This window comes from Vicugna pacos, chromosome 34 (genome assembly GCF_048564905.1).
Source record: "Vicugna pacos chromosome 34, VicPac4, whole genome shotgun sequence".
NCBI classification, from domain to species: Eukaryota; Metazoa; Chordata; class Mammalia; order Artiodactyla; family Camelidae; genus Vicugna; species Vicugna pacos.
This window is the reverse complement of record NC_133020.1, coordinates 12400783-12425582: the sequence shown is the minus strand read 5'-3', so window position 1 is coordinate 12425582 and position 24800 is coordinate 12400783. Positions and strand designations below refer to the sequence as shown.

Below are 24800 nucleotides of genomic sequence, written 5' to 3'. Positions count from 1 at the left end.
TTTTTGCAAAATCAGAAAGCCTAACCCCCAAGACATGGTTTTAGATTTATGGAATATAAAAATGATGCAAACACTGCTTTCAGTTGGCGGTCCTCCAGGAATCTAGAGACGCCTCACACATGTTCCATGGTCGGCTGACCTGCAGGTCCTCACACTTCTCAGGCCATGCTGACTGCTGGCTGACATGCTGCGTCTGGGTCTCTTGCAGGCTTGGGCTCAGGTCGGAGCACAACCAGCTGGTGTGTTCACAGGCACAAGAGCATGTATATTTCTCCTGCCACCACCTAAGACTGGAGGGAGTTGGCTGTCGCTAGCCGCAAATACTGCTGCTACATCTCTCTTATCAGTGTATGTCCTCCATGCTGGTAGTGTTAGTTTTATGTCTGGGAGGGTGGAGAAGAGACCAAGTTTTGGCTCCTACAAGTGAACCACCTATCCAAGCAAAATCTCTGTTCACTGCACTTGCCTCTCACACACTATTACCAGAGACCATGGTAGAAGCTGGAATCTGCCCAACCCATCCTGATTTGTTTTAAGTTTGTTTAAAAAAATAAATGACATATACAAGACAAATACTAAGCCAGATGGGACAGGGGGTGTACACTGGGCATGGATGTATTGGCCGAACCAGGATGATGTCGTTACCATGGTGAGGACCAATATGCATTTATATGTTTTCTGTCTCTTCACATTAGAAAAAGCTCTGTGAGAGTAAGGATTTGTTTTTTCATTCACTACTAAATCTACATAGTCTTCAGCAGTGCTGGCATCATGGTGGTATCCGTTTTATGTTAGTTGAGTGAATGAATAAATGTAGTTCATAGTCAGACTTGCATTTATAAGCTTTCCGGGAAGAAAGTCCTTTCTCTGTCTCATAGCTTAAGTTTAAGCTGTTGACTTTGGGATGGAGACCCCCATAGACTCTGTAAGTAGGCTTAGCGCCATTTGGCCTGGAAATTCTGGGGTCTTGTGCACCTTGAGCATGGACCACAGGGGGAATGTGATCTTAAAGGAAGTCTGTGCTCTTGGCCCCCCAGATTCCTTACCTGTGGGGAAGGGCACTGCTGTGGGTGGGCCAGAACAGACTCTCTAAAGTGTGGGCCCTTCCTGCCCAGGTATGATGTTGGTGTCATGGAGGATTCAGGTAGTAGGTTCTGCCTGGTGGCCCATGGTGCTAGGGTTCTGGTGATCTTTTCTAGGGAGCAGTAACAGTGGCATTCTGATGTCATCATTTCTGGCTGGCACCGTGCAGTGGTGTTAGGCCGGCCTTGCGGAAGAGCTCTGTGGCCAAGGGTCGGTCATGAAAGTTTCAGTGTGGTGAAATGCCCCAGGGCAGCATTGTGTTTGCTGACACCTGGGCTGCAGCAGTAGTAGCCGTCTTACTGGTCTACCTACTCTTACTCGAAATCTCCTAGTATGCACAGTATAAAAAGTGTACAGGAACAAGTAAAGGTAATTTTAATGATACTTTATTAACCCAGCTCTGTGCCTCAGTGTCATTTTTTTAAGCAAAGCTGACCTTTTCCAGGGTTGGAAGACTAAACACCATCAAGTTGATACGTCACTAGTTTCAGTGTCTGTGGTAAAAAAAAATAAATTTTCTGTGATGCAGGGGGGCTTTATTGAGCAACTATTTCTGTGCTAGACACTTGCAACTGGTTCCTGCGAAGTGGCAAATCAGAACTGAAAATAAACAGCACAGAAATAATAGACAAGCTGGTGCCTACAAGAGGAGGATGTACTGAGAAACAGACCCTGGGATGGAAGATCCACAAGTATGTATCATGAAACACCTGTTTAGAGACAACACTGAGGCACAGATCTCAGTGGTAGAATCAGATATAAAAACAGACAGGATGAAGAGAGGAAACAGGGAAAATGGAATCTATCTTGAACGTTTCCCAATTTGGGAAAGCCTCTAATGAAGTACCATGTATTTCCCTCCATTAGGAACAAAGGTAAAATCAAAATAAAAAATAAACGTCGTCTAATCAAGTTGTTGTTGGGTGTTACATGTTTTCGGGATGTTGTGAAGATGTACAGGGACATCTGTAAACACAAATGGAAGTGATGGAAAGGCTCCAGAGTGGATTTGCAGGGAAGATGATCTCTGTCTCTACTGAGACTTAAACAAGAAAAAAAAATTTATCAATTGTGAGAAGAGTATTTGAGAACAGATTTGTAACTGACGGAAGGGCTTGAAAGCCACTAAAATGACATACGAGGAGGAACAGTGGGATTTTCTTCACGGGAGAGTTTTCAGAAAAGAGTATTATCACCTTCCAGTTACGGCTTCATGCCTGCTCTCCCCAAAGGCACTTGTACATAAGAGAATCTTCTATGGTCCTGATGAGATTGTGTGCCTTAGAATCACTTCTCCTGGAAGGGACACGCTAAAGGGTACTCGAATGAAATATTAAAAATTATGAAGGGCATAACAAAGGCCAATCAGTCCTTTCTTTTCCCCAGACCCCATAATATCAGAACAAGGGTTATTTGATGAAATTAAAGAGTAGCAAATTAAGTGCTAATAAAATGAGATAGTCACTTATATAATTCATTACCATGGGAGGTCACAGAGGCAAATTCTGTGGCTGGATTAACTATGGGGCTGGATAATTTTATGACCGCTAAGGATATTTTTAGCGGTGGAGGCTGATATTGTGAGAGAAATAACCCTGTTACATTCTCCAGGAGATGATTTGTAGGGACCTCTGGCAGGTGGTGTCTGGGATGTGTGAGAGCCGACCTTGTGGGTTCTGACCTTTGGTGGGGAATTGTACTAAAAACTAGTTTTTAAGAGGAATGTCCTCTGGTATTCCATTCATGTTTCAGTCCCAACTTTTCTTGTAGAGATCCAAAAGTCCTTTAATCAGTAGCAATTGGAGTATAAAATTTTGTTATTCAGGATGGGGAGGTCCTGGAGATGTTTTGCACAGCAGTGTGACTGTAGTTAACAGTGCTCTGTTGTATACCTGAAATTTGCTCAGAGAGTAGATTTTAAATGTTTTCAGTACACACACACACACACACACAAAACAAAATGAAAACAAAAAAGAAAATGGTAAATGTATAAAATGGTAGATAATGTTAATTAGCTTGACTGTGGTGGTGATTTCACAGTGCACACATTTATCAAAACATCATATACCTTAAATATATACAATTTTTATTTGTCAATTACTCCTCAGTAAAGCTCAGGGGAAAAAAGCAAACACTAAAAAATTAAAAATAAAAAGAAGCAATTTAGAAGAACATTGCCCAGAAAGGGGTCATTTCTTGTCTCTGGGAACCATTCCAGTTTGTTTATTGAATGCCACCCATGTGTCAGGCGCTTTGCTTGAAGTTTTAAAAATCTGTTGGGAAGGTAAACATTGAGACAAATTAGTGCCATTCAGAATGCACTGAAGGTAGACTGGAAAGTAGCTTGAATAGCTCAACCCAGGTGGTTCAGAGAGGTGCACAGAGAAGGTGGCATTTGAACTGGCAAGATAAGGCAGGGTGTCCTCGGCAGAAGGAACAGCATGCACGGGTCCAGAGACAGAACATGATGAGGGGTGTCGGTGAGCTCCTGGGGGTCAGGAAGACTGTGCCACAGGTGGAGGGGCAGAGGGATGAGATGGCACGTGGTGGAGGATGCAGCCAGATGCAGAAGGGTCCGGGGGTGGCCTGAGACCATCTCCTGCAGCGGTGCCTCCAGTGGTGGGGAGGGGTGGACTGGAGCGGTCAAGAAGTGTCATGTGACTATTAACGATGGCCCCTCAAAGCCGTGCCCTCCCGTCACAGGCTTCCCTCTTTGGGCCTCTGTCAACAGTGGCTTGGTGGTGAGCCTTGTATTTCACACAACTCCTTACTTCATCTATTTTTACTGTCTGCCTGAAACAACCTGTACCATGAACCTAATTACCATTGTTAGTAGTTAAAAAAAAAAAAAGCCTCCTGGCCTTTGGGTAGAGAGGGGTTGCTATGGGTGTTAGATAAATGGGGGTCAGACTGGCGTGTCTGTCTGGTCTCCTCCCTTGGGCTCTACCTGGACCCACATCAGTCTTCGGGTGGGGAAGTAGGGGCCCATTTCATGTGCCTGACCTTAGACTCCCATTTTCTCTGTGAGATGGGCTCAGCAGACAAGCAGGGAAACATACAGTGTCTTTGAAGAGCAGATGGATTGAAATGTTAAAAATCTGTTTTGTTACAAGATTGTGACTAACAGAATAATTTAATTAGGAAGGAAAAAAAAGCATGCAAACTTGGCTCCTTCTTCAGTGATATTTAAATAAGAATATTAGTATTTATTGCTCAGACTCTAATTTGGAATTTCTACACTTGGTAAGAAGAATCAGATGGTAATGAGAGAGAGAGAAAATGGCTTTTGTAGAAACTGGTGTTCTTGGTGGTCTTATCTCTGAAGTGAATGCAGATACTTTGTTATTATTATGTGTGTGGTTACACAGTACAGCAAGCCTTCAGCAGTTTTCTCCATCACATCATCAAGAATTGTGTTGTGATGACATCCGTCCTAATGAATCCCCTTTCCCACAGCAGCCTTAAGACTCTTCTGAGATGATTCATCAAGAACATAAGGTTGCTAGAGGGGCATAGACAGGAGTTTACTCATAGAAGGTAAATGGATGTGTGTCCAGTTTACGGTGAGAAGGCTCCTGTGTTATAGTGTCTGTGGGTGAAGTTGAAACACACGTGCGCCACTTTGTTTGCTGTTAGACACTCCAAGGTGAGTAAGCTCATGACTCACCTTGTAGTAAGTACAAGAGACAATTTTACGACTCCTTGGTGGACTAAATCCAAGTTCTGCAGCAGAGGTGGATCCAAGTGTCAGTTCTGTCTAGGGAGCTGGCAGTGTTTTTTTGTTTTTTGTTTTTTGTTTTAACAAAAGCTAACGTTTAGGCTGAGTTTAAATTAGAGATTACAGTCAACCAGAAGGAAATGGAGGGTGGGATGCAGGAAGGAGAGAGCATTTGGAAACAGAAGCAACAGAGACGTCTCCCCGGAATTCTTGAACGGCTTGTTTTTTCTTTTCCCGTTTCTCGCTTTGGTTACATCAATGCAGTAATTTCTAATATACTTTGAAAAGTTCTCCTTTGAGGAAAGAATGGGCTGCGTCATATCAGCATCTGGTAGATACTAATCTTACCAGCAAGGGGGTAGTGATCAAGGAGTCCTTTAAGCCCCAACGTGAATTCACGGACGTATTTATTAACCCTTTGTTCTCCTGGACCGGACACTCACAGATGCACCTCTGCGGTGAGAAGTGAGGCATGTGGCATGTGGAGCACAACGTTCTCCTCCGTTGTTAGACATCCCTGTGCAATGAATCAGTACAAGTTCCTCTAGTCCCGGATGTGCTTGGTTTTAACATGAGGCGGGCCTTTTCAAGGCTGGGCTTCCTTCAGTGAGGTTATTTATTTGTAGATGAGCGGAAATGAAGCATAAGCTTTTCTTTTTCTTATCAAGGAGCTTTGATACCAAGGGATAAATCTGTCCTTTCAAGGACCATGTAAAAAGCCGGCGAATACGTTTAATAAAGCTTTCGAGGTTTACAGTGCTCTTCTTTTCGCCTCTAGACCTCAGCTGGATCTCCAAAATACAAGTGAATCAGCCGGCAGTTCTGAGACGTGCGGAACAAATCCGGGCCCGCAGACCCGTGAAGAAGGAGTGGCAAGTAAGAGCTCTTCCAGAGAATCTCTCCCCGGAGTTCACGGCCCCGGTCTCTTCCCTCAAGGCCGCGAGATGGAATTTCGCTCGAGATGCATCTAAACTTAAAAGATTGTGGCTGCCTATGAATTATCTTAATAATTCATATACAGTGGTGGTGGGTTGGAGAGAGATAATGCGTTAATCCAAACAAGTTAAAAATCTTATCACTCTTGAGTGGCAAAGCCGCAAATGAATTTGAGGCATCTTTATTCATGAGTGAATCAAATAGCGTATTTTCTCAACATATTTATTCGGTTTCTTAGACATACCTTTGGTTGGCTTCTGTTTTAATATTAAAACCATAAGCTATCAACCTGGTATGTCCACTGTTGAGGCCCTTAGGTGTAAGAGTGGACCTTCTTTGACCATCATGTTTACCATGCTATTAATTTCCCTAAATCATTTTTCAAAATTTGAAAAATGGTGTTTAGTGGAGGGCTTGTGGTCAGCGTGTTCTTCAGTGTACACCAACCAAAGATGTGCTGTACATCTTGGAACTAAAAGGAATTCAGAGTTCATTTCACAAGTTAGGCAAGATCTTGTGATCGAGTCCAAGATCTTGTGATCGAGTCCTTTAGGGTGACAGGTCACATTTTGCTCATCCTTGGAAATAACGTGAATGAAAAGATAAAAGGACTTCATCGGAATGAGTTTTGAAATATGAATATTGTTTTAAAATTGGAATTGGATTAAATTGGGGAGGGGGAAGCAAGGTAGAGACTCTTTTTATGGTGTCTCATTGCACATCACAGGGCTGGGGGTCAGATGTAAGATGGAAACTCTTGCTCCCGAGTGTTTTCCTATCAGGGGAGCCATCGAAGACCCCTTCTGGATGAGATGGAAAAGTCACACATGAGGAGCCTTGATCTGTTAGGGATTTCAATTTGGGTTACTCATGGGAGAACAAAACTCCCGTATTTCATTTTAAGGCTACTCTCCTCCCTTTTATTTTATTCTATGTCATGTGCATCTTGTTGGTCACTCTTAAGCAATGTCTATAGCATGTGTCAGGGTGATGTGCCTTAGAATTGCCTAGACATGAGAATTGAACACCTATGTGTGCCTGATGGTTCTCTGCTATAACTAACTAGGCTGGAGATTAATTTTTTTTAAAACCTTGTTTTGACTTTTCTTCAAACCAGGCTGCTTGGCTACTGAAAGCTGTTACCTTTATAGATCTTACGACACTTTCAGGCGATGACACACCTTCCAACGTTCAAAGGCTCTGTTACAAAGCCAAGTATCCCATCCGAGAAGACCTCTTGAAAGCTTTAAATGTGCACGATAAAGGTAACGTTGTGTGTGGTCTGCCTGGTGTTCACCTTCTTATAATCACAGTTGCTGAATCTAAGAGGACTTAAGAGTCATCTGCTAAATCATCGGTAGCAATAAAATCCACGGTAGAATCGTGTACACAGAGACATAATTGAGATTCTTCTATGGAAAACAGCAAGAGAGAGAATCTGAGTCTCATTTTTAGGTCAGTTCTTTCCCAACATGGATTAAAGTTGCAAGTGTAGAGTTTCTTTATTTTCCTTTCCAGTTCTTCAGTTTTGGGTATTTTTTATCTAGTGACTCTCAAATCCTGGTTCTGATTCCCTAGCCACATGTGAAAAAGCCAGGCTCATTACTTAATAATCACATCTCATACATAAAGTATTTTCTGTGAGTAAATGCAATGCTTTTGAGGATAAAATACAAATGGGAAATATTACACGCTCGTATATTGGGTTAGATCTTTCGAAAAAAGAAGAGTTATATTCATTCTCTTAGTATGCATGAAAGAAAGGACTTTCTGAAGTTGCCATAAGTTTAGAACTTCAGCATTGTAGAAATGAAGACCTTTGAGAGTCAGTGCCTTTGTTTCTAGATGAGAAAACTGAGACCCAGAAGTCGAAATGGTGTTTCCAAGACCGTGTGCCTTGTTACTCAATGGGCAGTTTTAGGAGCCAGATCTTCCTGTGAAGGGATGCTCTGTGATTCCTGGGCGCCCGTACTCATGAGGGCAGCTAGAGATGCTGCATTGGCGCAGTGTAGGTGTTTTATCCCAAATAATTTGTGGTTCACTTGTAGACCTAAACAGCCCTACAGCTTTTGAAAAGTGTTTATGATGTTTCTTTTGTGTTGACAGTAGAACACCTCCTATTTATAGCCCTTAAAAGCAGCAGCTTTGTACAAGTCCTAGGCTGTTGTTGTGTAGTGACTGTTTGCTTTTTTAACTTAATTTTTAAAATTTCAGAGCTTGTTCCTCAAGATGAGGGCTCCAGATCCAGATTTTGTTACTTTTTGCCAAAGAGGGACTAGGACTAGTTAGATGTGATTTTGCTTACGCAGGCATACCTTGTCTTAATGCACTTTGCAGATATTGTGTGTTTTTTTAACAAATTGAAGGTTAGTGGCAACCCTGTCTCAAGAGAGTCTGTCAGCACCACATTTCCCACAGCATTTGCTCACTTTGTGTCTCTCGTCACATGTTTAGAATTCTCTCAATGTTTCAAACCCTTCACCAGCAAAAAGATTATAATTTGCTAAAGACTCAGATGATGGTTAGCATTTTTTTTTTTAGCAGTAAGGTATTTTTTCACTTAAGGTATGAACATTACTTTTTACAGAGGGGAGATAATTAGGTATATTCATTTACTTTTATTTTTAGAGGAGGTACTGGGGATTGAACCCAGGACCTCGTGCATGCTAAGCATGCGCTCTACCACTTGAGCTATACCCTCCCCCTTTGAACATTACCTTTTAGGTACAATGCTATTCCACACTTAATAGACCACAGTATAATGTAAACAGAACTTTTATATGCACTGGGAGACCACAAAATTCCTGTGACTCGCTTTATTGCGATATGTGCTTTATTGCAACGGTCTGGAACTGAACCTGCAGTGTCTCCAAGGTTTGCCTACTGTGTTACCCTGCAAGGTTCACTTACATTTTTCTTTATCTAGTGTCCTGTTTGAATGCCATAAAAGCCTGTATTTTATTATCTACATGAAATAAAATGTTCTCACTGAGTCGAGACTACCAAGCTTACCCTTAAGGAATTTTTAAAAATGATACTATGAGAACCTCTAAGAACAATACATCGGGAGTGTTTTGTCCTATAACTGTAACGATGAGAAATAGAAAAACGATCCATGTTGTCAAGCACTGGAAGGGATTACGGGAAGTAAAAACCTTTTAATTTGTTGCAGCATGGTAAGGGGATGACTTTCTCTCTCATTTTGATTTCTGCCAATGTTGAAGTATAAGTAATAATTAAAAGCATATTGTGTGGCTTGAACTTCACATGAAGTGGGTGTTACGATTTCTTTCTTGACAGGCATCACTACGGCTGCCGCTTGTGTCTACCCGGCTCGAGTGTGTGATGCAGTAAAGGCACTGAAGGCTGCAGGGTGTGATATCCCAGTGGCATCTGGTAAAATCGGTGGCTTTTGTTTTCGGTTTTTTCTCCACAATGTCCCCGGTTCTTTACTCAGACACCTCGGAGCATGATCTATGTAGTCTTAGGCTATGACTTTAATTAGTTTCATGTATTTAATTGATTGTATTTATCCATTCTCTTAGTATTTGTCAATTGCCTGTTGAGTAGCAGACAGTATATTAATTCCTAAGAACATAGAACTGTATCTCTGTCCTTAAAAGGAAACTTAGTTGTTTAGGAGGAACAGTCCCAGTGAAAAAAATTATTACTCAGGATGTGTAGTGTTGTTGATTTGTAAAATACAATAATAAAGGTATGCAGAAGGTACGGTTGTAACTCTGAGCAGGAAGTGATTTATTTTGCAGAGGCTGGTGATGCTTAGGAGTAAGGGAAATGCTTCATGGAGGATACAATAACTGCACTGAGTCTTAAGGAGAAGGAGGAGAAGATAGGGAATGGCATTTTAGACAGAGGGAGCAGCACGTGCGAAGGCACAGAAGCATGGTCAGAGAACTGAAATTGGTTTGCAGTTGTTGGATCCTGAGGTAGGGCAAAGGGAGAGCCCTGGGAGTTGAAGCTGGAGAAGCAGATTGGGGCCAGGTGACATGGCGAAACCATGCCAGGCTGTGGCATTTGGGCTTATTTTGGTGGCGGAAAGATGCTAAAGCATGTTACACAGAGGCACACCATGATCAGCTTCATGACATAGTAAGTTAGGGGATGGTAGTGCACTAATTAAAGAGAGGGGAATTGGAGTTAGACTTAGCCACCGTCCACGTGGGAGTTGATGAGAGCCACTCAAAGGCCTGGAAGATAAAGAAGAGAGGGTATGTTCAAGAGTTACTGACTTAAGTCAGACTCAGTAGGAGGACGAGGCATGAGGGAGGGGAGAGTCTTACTAAAGCTTCCCCTGTATGTGTATGTGTGTGTGGATGGTTCGATAGATAGATAGACATGAAATTAGATTCTGCTTTTAAAAGATAGCAGAGAAATATGCTGGTGCGTCAAAGAAGGAATCTGAGAAGATCATTAAATTATTTTATTGGGGATACATCAAAAGAAACAAAGTATACAGTATTTATATACAGCCGATTTGTGAGATTCCCAAAGTATTTGGCAGCTGCCCTTTATCAACCTTAAGTTTTTATTAGCCTCGGTCAGTTCAGCTTTTCCTTTATACAACAGAGAAGCACGCTTTCCTCTAAGGTAGCAGACCCAAGGAATTTAATAACATCAAGGAAACTAAAAGGTGATTTTTAGACACAGAAATGGAATTAATGATAAGCATGTTAAAAATGATAATACTTTTTCACAAGTGGTGTTGTGTTTTCTTTGGCCTTTTATTTATACTTGACGCTGCTCCTCCCAATTCACTTTTTAAGATAGGCAGTGGGAGGAACCTACATGACAGTTTGGTTACATCGGCTGTAAATGTGAATGAGTAAATCATGACCGTGAAAGCCAACTTGGTCAAGAGTAGGGTCCAGAATTAACTTGTGTCCATCAAGGTGAGAGTCGACTACTGTGACTGTCACTTCGATGACGCACCTTCTTAATTGCTTTTGCTTAAAGCACCCTCGGGGGCATCTCTGCAGCAACTTAATTTTAGGTCTTCCAGGGGATGTAATACTAATGTTTATCCTAACACCAGTACTAAATGAGATCGCATTCTGTTTCTTCACACTTCGCTTTGCATGATGTGCGTGAAGTTCTAGGGTGTCATTCATGCTTTGGTCTAAATGTGGATTTTTTGGGGGTCTGAAAGTCTCTGTTGAGATACTGACCAATTGAAATTTGTCTTCCTACCTCCTCGTCTCCTCCTTCCCTTTCTTTTCCTTTCTCTCTCTCTACCAGTGGCCACTGGCTTTCCAGCTGGACAGACTCACTTAAAAACACGATTAGAAGAGATCAGATTGGCTGTGGAAGATGGAGCCTCGGAAATCGACGTGGTAATTAATAGGACCTTGGTGCTGACAGGCCAGTGGGAAGGTGAGTGCATGTCCTGACCCAAGAGGGAGACTTACTTCTTCCCTGGTCAGTCGAGCGGCGAGGATCTGACAAATGGGCAGCATGTTTGCGAAGTCACTGTTGTAGATTACAGGTCACTAGATCAGAGGGTGAACCAAGGAGAAAACATGGCTAAGGTTGCTTATCCTTGTCCCCTCGTAAATCCAGGCAGTCATCTATCTGCAGGAACTTTTTAGGTCCCTTTGAGTATTTAGGTGATTAGTTATTTCCACGCACTGGATTATTGACTTTTTCCTGTTCTCTGCTGTTTTGTTACTCAGTATAGAGATCACTCCAAGCAAGTCTTTGATGCAGAGTTTATTTTAATACAAAGGAGGAAGCTTCCCTTTTTATGTCAGTCTTTGTGGATTTTGAAGATGTGAGATTATTAGTCTGTTGAGTCTGTTTTTTTACTCCTGCTATTCTTGCACAGAGCTCCTCCGGATATTTTGACATATTCACCTTCGAGATTGATGATTTACTATTGTATCGATTACAATATGACGTTGCCCATTCCAGTAACAAGCTGTTCTTTTTATAATTAGATATTAAAGAAATAGATTTTACCTCTGTCTTATATATATTTTGAATACTTAAGAGATTGTTGTTAGCTAAAATAAATCGATTCTGTATTTCCAATAAATCATTATAACAAGTAGTTTAAACATTTTTAACAAAATCGTAGAATAAAGCCAGAGTTAATATGTTGTTTCTTTAGATACGTGAATATCAAATAAATGGCATATTTTATTCTCATTGCAAAGTTACACCTTCTCACTGTTAAATACAAATATTCTAACCAGTAAGGACGTGGCTTTTCCGCATAATCTCACCCCCTGCCTATAACCCTTGATAACACTGCAGTGCGCAACTTTCCAGAATTTTTTCTCTTCATATGAACACATGCAATTCCCATCTTTTTTTGAAGTTTAAAATCAAAATTTAAAAAAAATTTTTAAGTAGGATTATATTTAATGTATTTTTTCTTCACCTGCTTGTTGGACTTGCCAATATCCCATAAATACTGTTCTGTGACTCTCCCCTTAAGTTCATCTGTCTCATCTTCTGTAAAGTCTAGTTCCATTGTTTATTTGTGAAGAATTGCTTTTGGATATAGAGCAGCAAAGATTCAGTCAGCGGTTTAAATGCTTAAGGATTCGCTCTCTCACATGAAGTCTGGAAGTAGGTACTTCAGGGGAAGGTAGCAGCCCCACCAAGTTCTTGAAGACCTTGGCTACTTTTATCTTCCACTTCCAAGGCATGTGGTTCTGTTCTCGTGCTCAAGGGCACGCCACTGTCTGTGGTGGCTTTTGAAGCTCCAGCCTTTATACTCATCTCCCAGACAGCAGGGAAGATGGGTTGTCACTGTCCCCGCATCGCACACACCATCTTTGCTTACACCTCACTGACCCAAAGTGCGTTCCATGGCCATGCTTGGCTGCAAGTGAAGCTGCAAAATATGGCCATTCAGCTTGGAATTATTAGCTGCATTCCCTTCATTCTTAACATGGTAGATGGTGCACTTTTCTGTGCCTTGATGGAAAGGAGTGAGGGAAATACCAGCAGGGAAGGACGGGGTGCCACAGACTAAGCAGGATGTGATTATAAAAAGCTTAACAGCAGGGGTTGTGGCAAAACAACAAAAACAAAAGTGTGTAAATAAAAAGATCTGTGAAGTCAGCAGTCACAGGAGTCTGGACTGTGAGCTATGGGTCAAGTCATCTCCGAGACTTCAGCGCCCCTGAGAGCATCACTATGTTCCAGAATCACACAGTCAGCGTTACCACGGGTCTGGGACCTGGGAAGAAGTTCTCAGCCATTCCCATAGCCTTACACTTCCATCCATACTCATCCACAGTGTTTAATCCTCGCCAGGTTTAAATTCTTCACAGTTCACAAGTACCTTTTTTGTGCTTTTGATTTTTGTACCTTTTCTTATATTATGGTTCATGTGTGCTTTGGGCAGTTGGAATCCTTCTTAAATAACGTATTTTGAGTAGATGTCCCTTATCCCTAAATAACAATTCTGCTTGTCTGCTTCTGTTTAATAAAACTGAAAAACAGATTTTAGTTAAAATTTAAGGCTAGAGTAAGAAAAAAATGAGTAAGCATAACAATTTGAAACAAACCTAGAAGTAAACTCTGTGTCATTCAGTGGGATAAAAAACTGAATGTCCTTTATCTTTCGTTAAGTAGTTACAGACACAGAAGTATAGTTTATATTATAACTTGCACTCTTGTCTGTAGAATACTGCTAATTGGAAAATAAAATACAATAGGAGATGAGATTTGAGGTAACTGGCTACCCTTAATGAACTAGGGATGGTTGTTTTTAAGAACTGATAATTTCCCAGTAACAGACATTCATGCAAAATATAATAACCCATCTTTGTCCTAGACCATGCTTTTCTATTAACTGCTTTTGTGGCGTTAATAACCTCTTGACCCGAAACAAATTGAAAAGGAATATGTAATACTAGAAATTTAATTCTAACTAGAAACCCACAATGTCTTAGGCCTTTTTTCACTGTAGTATTTTGTCTTAATTTCAGTTCTCAATTTGATTACCTATTGTATTTTTCAGTGTCATGTTTTCATATTAGCTCTTTACTAAAATACGAACCTGACACTGATTTCTTGGAATTTGCTGATGGAAGTGTCTGTCAGGCTGTTCCACACTCAAAGTCAGGTCCCTCTCCTCTGTGCACTGACCTATGTAGGACACTGGTTAAACACAAGAGATAGAATCCCGTTCTTCAATCCTGGCCATTCAGAGTGTTGTGTTACCCTAGCCACTTCTCAGGGTCACAAGGGCCCACAGTTTAGGGTGTGAACTCAGAGCGGAGCTTGTATTCCTCTTCTTGGATCCGCCTTTGAAGTCTGTATTCTCCTCACACTTCTAACTTTTCCCCCTACCTGGAGCCTCCTTCACTTTTGGCAGACGAGCTACCTGCCACTTCTCAGGAAAGGTGGCGCTTCCTCGAGGTCCTTGCATCAGCTCTGCTTCTCTTGCTTCCTCCTCCTCGTCTCCTTCCTCCTGAGTCCAGGCCCTCGGCTGTGCTGTGACTCGCACCTCCTCCCACGGCTTCCCCTGAAGCTTCCTCCCCTCTCATCCCGTCAGCATCTAAACATACAGCCAGACTTTCTTACCCACTAAGAAAAGCCCGCTGTCAGCATCTCCCCTCGTCCCCAGCTGAGTCTCCCTCTCCGTTCTCCCTCTTGCGGCTAAAACTCTTAAAAGAGTCGTGTTTACTTGTCTCTCTTGGACCTGTTCTGTCCTCTTGCTTTGCTGTGTCTCGGGGGATGCTCCGCAGCTGTTTGGCTTCGTGGTGCAGCAGCAGGTGACACAGCGGACCGTTTCTTCTTTTGGAAACACTCCCTCATCATGGCTTTGGTGACCTAACTTTCTTAGGCTTTCCTTCACCTTTTGGATGACTTTTGAATCTTGTTGTCAAGCCCTTCTACCTCCTCTGTCGTCACTGAGGAGTCGGTGGTCCTCAGGTTCCATCCCAGCAAACTCTCTTCGGACTCTGCACACTCTTCCTTGGAAACCTCGTATCCTCACTGATTTTAACTGTTCCCTGTGTGGAGGACCAAACCTCCTGAGCGCAGACCAGCATCTGTCTGACTGTGGAACTCATGTTCCATTTCCCCACTAAACTGATTCCCCACAAAACGATGCCCTTTATCCGCCAGTTTCACAGGAATAGACATTCAAAATCAGTGAATCTTGGTCAAATCAGAACATCTCTCCATTTTAGAAAGAAATCCATTAAGAAATGTTTATGTTTCCCTGACTTTATTTATGCTTTCTATTAAATGCAGTTTGTTTTTGTCTAGATCATTCACTCTATTGAACTTCACAGATAAATGCGGTTTTTACAGATTGAAGGTCTGGGGCAACTCCATGTCGAGCAAGTCCATAAGTGCCGTTTTACCAACAGCACTGGCTCACTTTGTGTCTCTGCTTCACATTTTGGTAGTTCTCAAAACATTTCAAACTTTTTCATTATTCTTCTCTTTGTCATGGGAATCTGTGGTCAGTGATCTTTGATGTTACTATTACAGAAAGATTAGAGCTTGCAGAAGGCTCAGATGATGGTTAGCATTTTTTACGAATAAAGTATCTTTTATTTTGTCTTTTGTTTTGGGGGTAATGAGGTTTCTTGATTTATCTTTTTTTTTTAGTGGAGGTACTGGGGATTGAAACCAGAACCTCATGCCTGCTACGCATGCGCTCTACCACTGAGCTCTACCTTCCCCCTCCAGCCATGAAGTATCTGTTAGTTAAGGAATGTACATTGTGTTTTTAGACATAGTGCTGTTGCACACTTAATAGATTGCAGTACAGTGTATACAAAACTCTTGTGTGCCCTGGGAAACCAAACAATTCACGTGACTCACTTTCTTCCGAACGCGATACTCGGCGTGTCGTGGTGGTCTGGAACTGAACCTGCAGTGTGTCGGAGGTACACCTGTGGATTATCCTGGAAACACTGATGCCCTCAGGGGCCACAGAAGTCCCTGGGATGACTTGCCCATAGCTAACGGTCCGGACTGCTGTGCTTAAGTTTTAGACCCCGTGTTTCTTTTGATTGAAACATTTGTGTTAATGTTATCGTGCCTGGTCCTTTGCCCTTGGGCTTTTACTGTCAGCTCGTTTGCACTGTCCTTTCGGCCAGTTCTCCCCTCACTCCCTCCGTCTGGGCACAGAAATGTGCACCGTCTAACTCATCGCGTGGGACAGTGGTTTTAACTGGACAGGGTGTGGAAAGTATTGCTGGGTCTCAGAACAACCTGACAGACGTTTTCAAATGACCTGCCCCAGGCCCTTTCCTCACAGAATCTAGCCCCCCGAGTATGTGTGTTACCAGAATTGGGGGTGGGTGGTAAGGGAGGGGTAGACTTCTACGCCGAAAATCACTCCAGGGAACTTCAATTCCATCCCTCCACCCTGCCATCCCATAATACCCATGGAGGAGCACTAACCTGGAGCATCTTTTTTTTCTTTTTTTTTTTAAACATGCTTCTTGTTCTTGGTTCTACATAGTTGAGGTGCCGCATAATTGAAGCAGTGTTGAATTTACGTATTAGTTAATTAGTACAAATCGTATTTCCGCCGCGTTTCTGTTTATTTAGCCTGGCTCTGTAGTGTAAGCAGGAGGCTTGAGGGGTAGTAGGACTGGGTGAGGTTGGCCGGAAGGACATCCACTTCCGTGCTCTTGGGAGACGGTTCTCCTCTCCTTGAGAAAACTGTGCTTTGGGGTGAAGCTAGCTGTTCTGCTATGCTGGACTGGCCAGCCAGCCAGACCTACTGTCATTCGAGAACCAGTGAGAAGGAAAATTCTGTGGAATAAGAAGGGAGATAAGCGCCAGGAGACCCGAAACAGTTGAGAGCAGGACTTTGCATTAGTCAGACCTTGACTGGAATCCTGGCGCTACCGTTAGTAGCTCTTTGCTCTTAGACAAGTTACTTAACTTCTCTGTACCTTCTGTGCCTCCTCTGTGAGATTCCTATCAGGGCATCGACTTCACGGGGTTATACCAGGGACTGAATTAGATAACGTATGTAAATCGGTCGTCCTGTTGCTCAGCCCAGCTGTGATTTCCTCCCTTCCCTCTCCTCCTCCTGACGGTGACAGAATGATGTCAAGGGAAGTAGTAATACGGCACACACATGGAGTGAGAGAAGAGGAACTCTAAAGACACGGCTTTTAGTAGTTATAATTTGGCTAATTTACACCTAGTCCTTGGGCAAACACTTCACTTCTCTCTGCCTCCAATTTAATAAGCTACTGAATGACAACCCCATGATTTATAGCCACGTGCAAATTATTCATGCATCCGGCCCCTTCTGTTTCTTACTTACAAAGCAGAGTGGCATCAATTTCGTAAGGAAGCTATGAGACTTAAATGAGATAATGTGTAGAAAAATAAATAAATAAGTAAATAATCTACCAGGAGGGGGTTAGACGTAAGGGTTTCTGCTATCCTTTACGGCTGCAACGGCCTGGGATCTTACATTTCATGTTTCCCTTGGGCGTATTAGTCCCACCATTAGTACTTGTAATACAGCGTTTTGTAATGATGATATTGAAGTTGCCGTCTAAGTTGCGTTCCTTAAACTTGTTTGAAGAAAGCATTCACCAGAAGGGTTCATCACCTCATAAATCTTATTGAGCAGGTTGTAAAAGTGAAATGCATCCCATGCTCTGTAAATATACAGAGGTGTTCACTTTTTTTTTCCTTTTTTATGACCTCTCTCTGCTGCATATATTTACCTAATATATTACCAGTGGCTTGGAAATGCTATCAGATTCTGCCTCATTCAAGAATCTTCCAGGACTTTGAACTCGGGACCCAGAGCTGGCTTTACCAGTTTTTGGAAACCCATCCACACTGGAGCACCAGTAGACGACTCCAAAAGTGGCTTTCTCTGTGACGTTTTTCCAGCATAATGTGTTCATTGTCACAGCTGGAAATACTGTCTATCTGGTGTATCCAGAGCCTTATATAACTTTCACCCCTATTCAGTTCTTCAGCTGTGAGCTGCTGAAGTGTGTGGTGTGTGGAGCCCATGCTTCCTGGCTAATCGAGAGCTTAAGGGTGAAAGAGTGAAATATTACAGCCAAAGCCGCAGTATCTATCATTGTGTTTTATTTAAATAGATCTTGAAAATCTTGAATCTGGACATCAGTTTGCTTTTCTTACTTGCTTATTTTTTGCAAAAGAAGGATGGCAAAGAGAACGTCTCTTAAAAGAAATTAGTATTTTTCTTTGCTTTGCAGAGCCGTTTAATCACCATATCTCATGAGTAAAGCAATCTCTAAATCTATAGCTAGTTTTTGGGGAGGGATCACATAATCCATAGTCTGTGCTTTCTGTTTTGAGGCTTGTTTATAACAGGAAAGTTCTGGAGATAACTTACAGCAGCTGTGTGCTGTTAACGGTTTTTGTTTTTATGCTATGATTCTTCCAAACTTCAAATACTATTGACGGAAATGTGTGTGTTTTATCTCTTGTGGGTTATTTTACTACCCGGTGTTTTAGCTCATCTCTGTTTTCGTCTTACAAGATTAATTAGTTGCCTTGGTGGATGAAAACTGTTCTTGAACATTTTGTGACTTTTTGAGATTAAAAGGTTGCTGTATAATTTTATATTAAGTGTTTTACTGTACATATAATTATCTTAAGAGTTATTTTCAGGCCACTCTTGTGCACTGTTGAACATCTTTCCACTCAAAAAATAATTGCTTAGGTATCTTCGTTAATAGTTATTCTTTAAGTGCCTTTGAATAGCATGAAGTATAACAGGAAATCTACTTTATGGCTTTTAGATGGGAGCTATAGTCTTTAAACACTTGGATTCTTACTTAAATCATAATTTCTGTACATGAAAGCTTAACTAACGTAATTTTCCATGTCTGTAGCAGTGCTTTTTCCGGAGAACTCAGTAGATTGCCAGCAGCCTCAAGATTAAGAATATATCTCCCTTGTAGGTGGAAGCTGCAAAGAAACAAGATGATTTTGCATAGAGAAAAGCAGGATGCTTTCGCTGCAGTTTCCTGCTGACATGGGGAGGCGGAAGGTGGAGCCAGTCAGTGGTCAGCCTGTTTTGGATGCTGTGTAGAACAGATGCATTGTGCCCCTCTCCACTCATTGGGTCAGCATCCTTGTGCACACCGGCCTTTCCCAGGGTGGCTGAGTTCTCCGATTCCTGCTGGGGAATGCTCCGCCAGCACGGCCTCACCTGTTTTTCCGCTTTTTTCCGCTGACAGTGACAAGCAGAAGGTTGGGTCATGCCCTCCTCCTCTCCTCCTCAGCGTGGCAGCAGTGGGAGGGACACGGGGGGACAGGCAGGAGACAACACCCGCTGGTTGTGCCAGTGCATTGATTAAGCTTCTGCCGTGTAGTACGTCCTGGGTTTCTAGCACACCCACTTTCATTGCTCCTGAAAACCTCATTACAAGTCAAAACATTTATTACCAACTTTTTAATAGGACATCACTATGCCAGCCACTTCTCTGGTGTATGTGTTTTGTTAAATTTTGCATTATTCTGACTAATTTGCAGTCGTGGCATTTGAATCCCATTTTCATTTGTCAGTCATCTTTTATAATAGCCTTCCAAATTATTATTTTTCTGATACGTGCAAGAATTGTTCTTTCTTTTTTATTTAATGGAGAATTTTCACTTTCTGTAATGTTTAAATTTTTAACAGTGAATATGTATTATATGTGAGTATGTGAGCAAAAAAATTAGTAAATGCTCTCAGGAATAAGGTCATGATGTATGCAGAGATTTAACTATGAGGATATTTACTGAAGTATTGTTTATAAGCACAAAAAATCTGAAACCTTAAATGGTCAATCATAGGAAAGTGATTGAATAAATTATTTGTGACCATGCAATGGAAGATTGTGCAGCCATTAAAAATCATGCTGCAGACCTGTGTTTAATACTATGGAAAGATGTCTATGATATGTCAAAGGATAAAAAGCAGATTACAAAGTAATATGTACCATATATAAGCACACATACATCCATATCTATCTGTCTGTCTGTCTGTGTATCTATCTACCTACCTACCTATCTATCTATCTATCTATCTATCTATCTATCTATCTATCTACCTACCTATCTACCTATCTATCTATCATCTATCTATATTAGAACCGTGCGTTCGCACTGATAACTTCTATTACAAGCCAGCATCACATAGTTTATTCTTGCCCTCTCTCTTCCTATATTTACACCTCTTTTTCCTGTGAGTGAGAAACTTTCTCCCACTTCCCTCAGTATAATTCCTTCTTCGCTCAGTTTCCTTGTACATGACAATCGTCTGACCATGCAGGCCACCTCCCTGGCCCAGTACTGTGTCCTCAGGCTCATTGTGCTCACTAGGTTTTCTAGAGTTCCCAACCCTCACCAGTAAGACTGTCTTCAATGTACAGAAATCACTGAGAACTGGAGAACCAGGCTTGGAAAACACGCAGGGCCCTGAAAGACGGGGGAGCTGAGAATAAGCCAGATGTGTCATGGGAAGAGTCTGTTAGAGGGCCACTGCTGGGGCTGCTGCAGCTGGCCAACCTGGGTACAGATGCCACTTGGCCACTGGGCTCTTGGATTTGCTGCCATCGCTGATGCTGCAGGACTCATGAAAATCTCTGACTGTTCCTCCCCTTTGCATCACTCAGTAAGATTCGAGGTAGAAGCACTTGTTTGATGGAGCCCAGGCCACATTTTAAAAAGGCCAGATTCAGTCTGCTTTTTGATTGATTTGTCCTGCTGTACTCTGGGCAGAAGGGTAATGGGAAGAAATGACAACTTTCCCACTGTTGATCTTTAAAGATTAAGATATTTGCTCAGGACACCTTGGCCCTGTTATGTGGTGAAATAGGTCAGCAAAATGATTGGAGGAGTTGGCAGTGAAAGAATGAGAAGGCACTGGTTGCATATTTGTTAAATCCAGTTAAGCTCTAAGTGACCCTTTTTGGTTCATTCTGTTTGGACCATGAATTAAAAAGTAAAAATTCCAGGTGGCTGATAACTGAGTCATGAAATACATCTGGTTTTTCTGGTTAGTTTTAATGATAGGTGAAGAAATCCACGGATATCAAAAGGTAACATTCTTTAGGAAAAGGCTGGTAATTTTGTTTATAAATATGCTCAGGATCAATGTTGTAAGAATTTTGTAATACAGGCCGGAGTTCACACTAACCAATGCTATAATGAAATATTTTCAAGCCTTATCTGATGGCACACCGACTATAAGCACTAGTCAATATAAGAAAATTTCGGGGCAGTACAGGGAGTTGAGTCAGGCCATGAAAGATGATTTGACTTTTATCACACAGCACTTAATGCAAATTCATTTTGCTAGAATTCTGAGTTTAATAATAATGACTAAACGTCTTGAGTGCTAACAAGAAGCCAGGCAGTGTGCAAAGTACTGCAGGTATCTTGTCTTTTAATCTTCATCTAACCCTATAAAGTAAATATTGTTATTGACACTTTAGAGATAGAAAAGATCACACAGAAAGTGATGGGGTTGGCTATTTTTTTGTTTTTTGTTTTAAATTGTAGCATAGTCAATTACAATGTGTCAGTTTCTGGTGTACAGCATAATGTTTCAGTCATATATATACATACATATATTTACTTTCATATTCTTTTTCATTATAAGTTACTACAGGATATTAAATATAGTTCCCTATGCTATACAAAAGAAATTTGTTTTTAAATCTATTTTTATATATAGTAGTTAATATTTGCAAATCTTGAGCTCCCAATTTATCCCTTCCCACCCCCTTCCCCCCCAGTAAACGTAAGGTTGTTTACTATGCTTGTGAGTCTGTTTCTGTTTTGTAGATGAGTTCATTAGTATCTTCCTTTTTTCTTTTTTTAGATTCCACATATGAGTGTTATCATATGGTATTTTTCTTTCTCTTTCTGGCTTACTTCACTTAGAATGGCGATCTCCAGGGCCATCCAAGTTGCTGCAAATGGCATTATTTTATTCTTTTTTATGGCCGGGTGGGGATGGGTTTTAAATCCACGTTTGTCTGACTCTTGAGCTTGCTTTTGATGGCAACATTGTACTAGAAAGAAAAGCCGTTAATTGAGTCACAAGTTAACTCTGAATTAGCACAAGAGGTTTCCTTGTCGCTAGTTCTTAGAGAACAACTTTCTCTTTTTAGATTCAGTAACTCAAGAAATATCTTTCCATCCAAGATTCATTCTCTGAGTTAAAACAGTATAAACTGTTATTGCCACGTAGACTTTTGCTGTTTATACTATTCTCACACGTCGTCATACTAGATGTACGGCTGAGGTGGTTTTCTTAGAGTTTAGGGGGAAAGCACAGGGTAAGGTGGGTGGTATGGCATCTCAGATCATCTCTGATATTCAGAACTACTGACTTTTAGGGATTTGTGTAAATATTCAGTTCTTTCTTAAAAAACGTGTGGGTACTTGGTGGACCTGTGGGAAGCAGCAGGCACTGAACTTTACACATGTCTCATAGTAGAATGCTTGCCTTTATTTGTGTTCAGTTTTCACTTTCGAGCTTCAAGTTAAGTTCAGGTTTTCTAGAATAGAGAAGACAAGTTTTGTTCATCTTGCTATAACTTTCATGGTTTTGACTGAGTTTGCTGACTTGAAATTGATTTTTATTCTCTTATATGTACTTTAGTAAACCTGTGGGTTATAGAACGTTCATCTTAGCATTAAAACATGCTTCCCCTAACCTTTACCCTTGTTGTGAATGTTTCCTGCTCAGTTTAGTCCATGTGCTTATGAAACTACATCCCATGAAACAAATAGGAAAAAGCAAACCAACAAACAAATAAAAAAACAAAAAAACCCTGCTCTTAGTCCTGGTAGTGTAGAGATAGCACTGTCTAAGTTCAGAAAGCGAGTGTTGCTAACCTGATGCAGGGGAAGAGCCCAAACCCACTGATGTCATTCGCAAAAGACAGCATTAAATAATTTGTGGGAACTTTAATACTCATTGTACTGATTTTATTTACTAAAATTCTGTTACTTTGAATATGAAATGTTTTCCCCTTTAATTTTATTTTATTGCGTATAGTTTGTTCAGTTTCTTTGAGATATAGATATATAGATATATAGATAAAGAATGTATATTTAACCCAACTGCTTTGAGTGCTATATGGAACTGTAGCAAGCCAAATGTAGAACTGGGGTCAGGGGTTAATAGATTCAAAGCTACATCTTTGAATTCCTCTATAGCTGGCTTTGTGTACATATATCCATCACTACCTGTTCTAGCACGACACTTTTTAGTCTTGGATATAGACACATACTCTGGCAGATAGAGGGGCAAGCTGCTATGTCTCTGTTATCATTAGCAGAGCTCTCAGGAAAGGCCTGCTTCATTTTCCAAAAAGAGAACTGATTATATGTGAATGGGAGAATTGATAAGAACATGAGGATTTTTTCCTTCAGTTTGCAAAGGGGTCTACCCATGTACATAAATATATATGTATATATATATGGTAGATGAATTTCTTTTTTCTTCTAAGTAACCATCATATGAAAGCAGTAGAAATTGTTTGTAATTTGCATGTCATTATAACAATATCGTAAAAGCTCCGTGGCTCGGGACCTCGGGCCAGGGCTTAGAAACGGTTCCACAGTCGCATATGAAGCATTCCTTGTCACAGGATGTGAACTATAACAGAGTGCTCCGGGCGATGTTAAATTGGGGTGATTTTTAGAAAGTGACAAATGGTTTATGTTTCCTAAATCCGAGGTGGCTTCTACCAGCTCTAAACGGCTGCCAAGTTATGTTATCACTTGCCTGCTTTGTAACTGCCTCAACGATTTCCTTCCCCAGCCCTGTATGATGAGATTCGTCAGTTTCGCAAGGCCTGTGGGGAGGCTCATCTCAAAACCATCTTAGCGACGGGAGAACTTGGATCCCTTACTAACGTCTACAAAGCCAGTATGGTAGCGATGATGGCAGGTAAGCGTTTTATATTGAAATGATGGTATGTATGAAATTGACGTTTTTAGGAGAAGTAAGTGAAAGCATTTGGCTGTTTGCAAAAAAAAGTGCTAATCACTTGGAATTCTTTTGTGGGAGGGGCCAGATTTTTATGAATCCATGTACAGTGGGAAGCGGTCACAAACTTGGCTTTGCTCCACATGTTTTTTTGGTGGCGTTTCATCACTGCACTATCCTTGTAAGGCAGTAGATGGCTCTCTTGTTAGTGAATTGCCTTCTGTGTTATTCTTTGATTATTCATTCATCAACATATGTTAGACAAGAATTCCTTTAACTCTGACTTACTCCTCTCTGTGAATTTAAGTGTTTGATTTTTCTCAGAGAGGCATATCCATCCTGTCTCAGGCAGCCTGTGATTTTGTTTGTGTGAATTTTCTTCTTAAATTTAAGGCAGTATTATTGTTTTTTTTACGTTTTCAAACGTAGGTTGCCTTGTTCTTTATCTTCACACACAGCAGGTCTAGCCGTTCACACACTCAGACTTAAAACTTGGGAGTCATGCTTGGGAGTCGCTCCTTCTTTTTCTCACCTTCATCAGCAAATGAGTCTTGAGAATTCTACTTTTTTACTGTATCTGATGCATCTTCTCTCCATCCTGCGTGCTGCTCTCTTAGGCCACTGTCATTCCCCACATGGCTCACTTCAGCAGCCTCCTGACTCGCTTCCCTATCTCTACTTTCCTCCCCTTTCAGTCTGTTCTCCATGCTGTTGCCAGAATGATCTCTTAAAAATGCTAATTGGGTGGTAGTACTGGGCCGCTTAAAATCCTTCCGTGGCTTCCCTTCATTTGCAGGGTGCAATGCAAATGCCTTCAGCCTGACTTCAAAAAGGGTGCTTCCCAAGACCCTGCCCAATCCTCTACCGTCTGCTCGGTTCCCTTCACGCCACGTGCTCCAGCTGCGTGGAGTCCCATGCAGCGCTCTGCACAGGGTAACATCCAACCCTTTTGAGTCTTTGTACCTGCTGCGTTCCATGCCTGGAATGCCTTTGGCCCAGATAACATCTGTGGATTCAGCACAGGTGTCACTGCTTTCAAGACTATTTCCCAAATACTATGATTTTCTGTGTATTCATCCTGCTTATAATTTGCTGAGTTTCTTGGATTTGTAGGTTGTTGATATC

General features: G+C 41.4%; 1 protein-coding gene across 1 annotated transcript in view; it reads left to right on the top strand.

The window, feature by feature from the left end:
• Window positions 1-24800, top strand: part of DERA (deoxyribose-phosphate aldolase) — an 82475-nt gene that overhangs the window by 25372 nt on the left and 32303 nt on the right. Inside the window, exons 2-6 of the mRNA XM_072954410.1 lie at window positions 5580-5677; window positions 6855-7002; window positions 9038-9133; window positions 10994-11128; window positions 23508-23636. Coding sequence (XP_072810511.1) covers window positions 5580-5677; window positions 6855-7002; window positions 9038-9133; window positions 10994-11128; window positions 23508-23636 — 606 coding nt within the window. The remainder of the gene's footprint in view (window positions 1-5579; window positions 5678-6854; window positions 7003-9037; window positions 9134-10993; window positions 11129-23507; window positions 23637-24800) is intronic.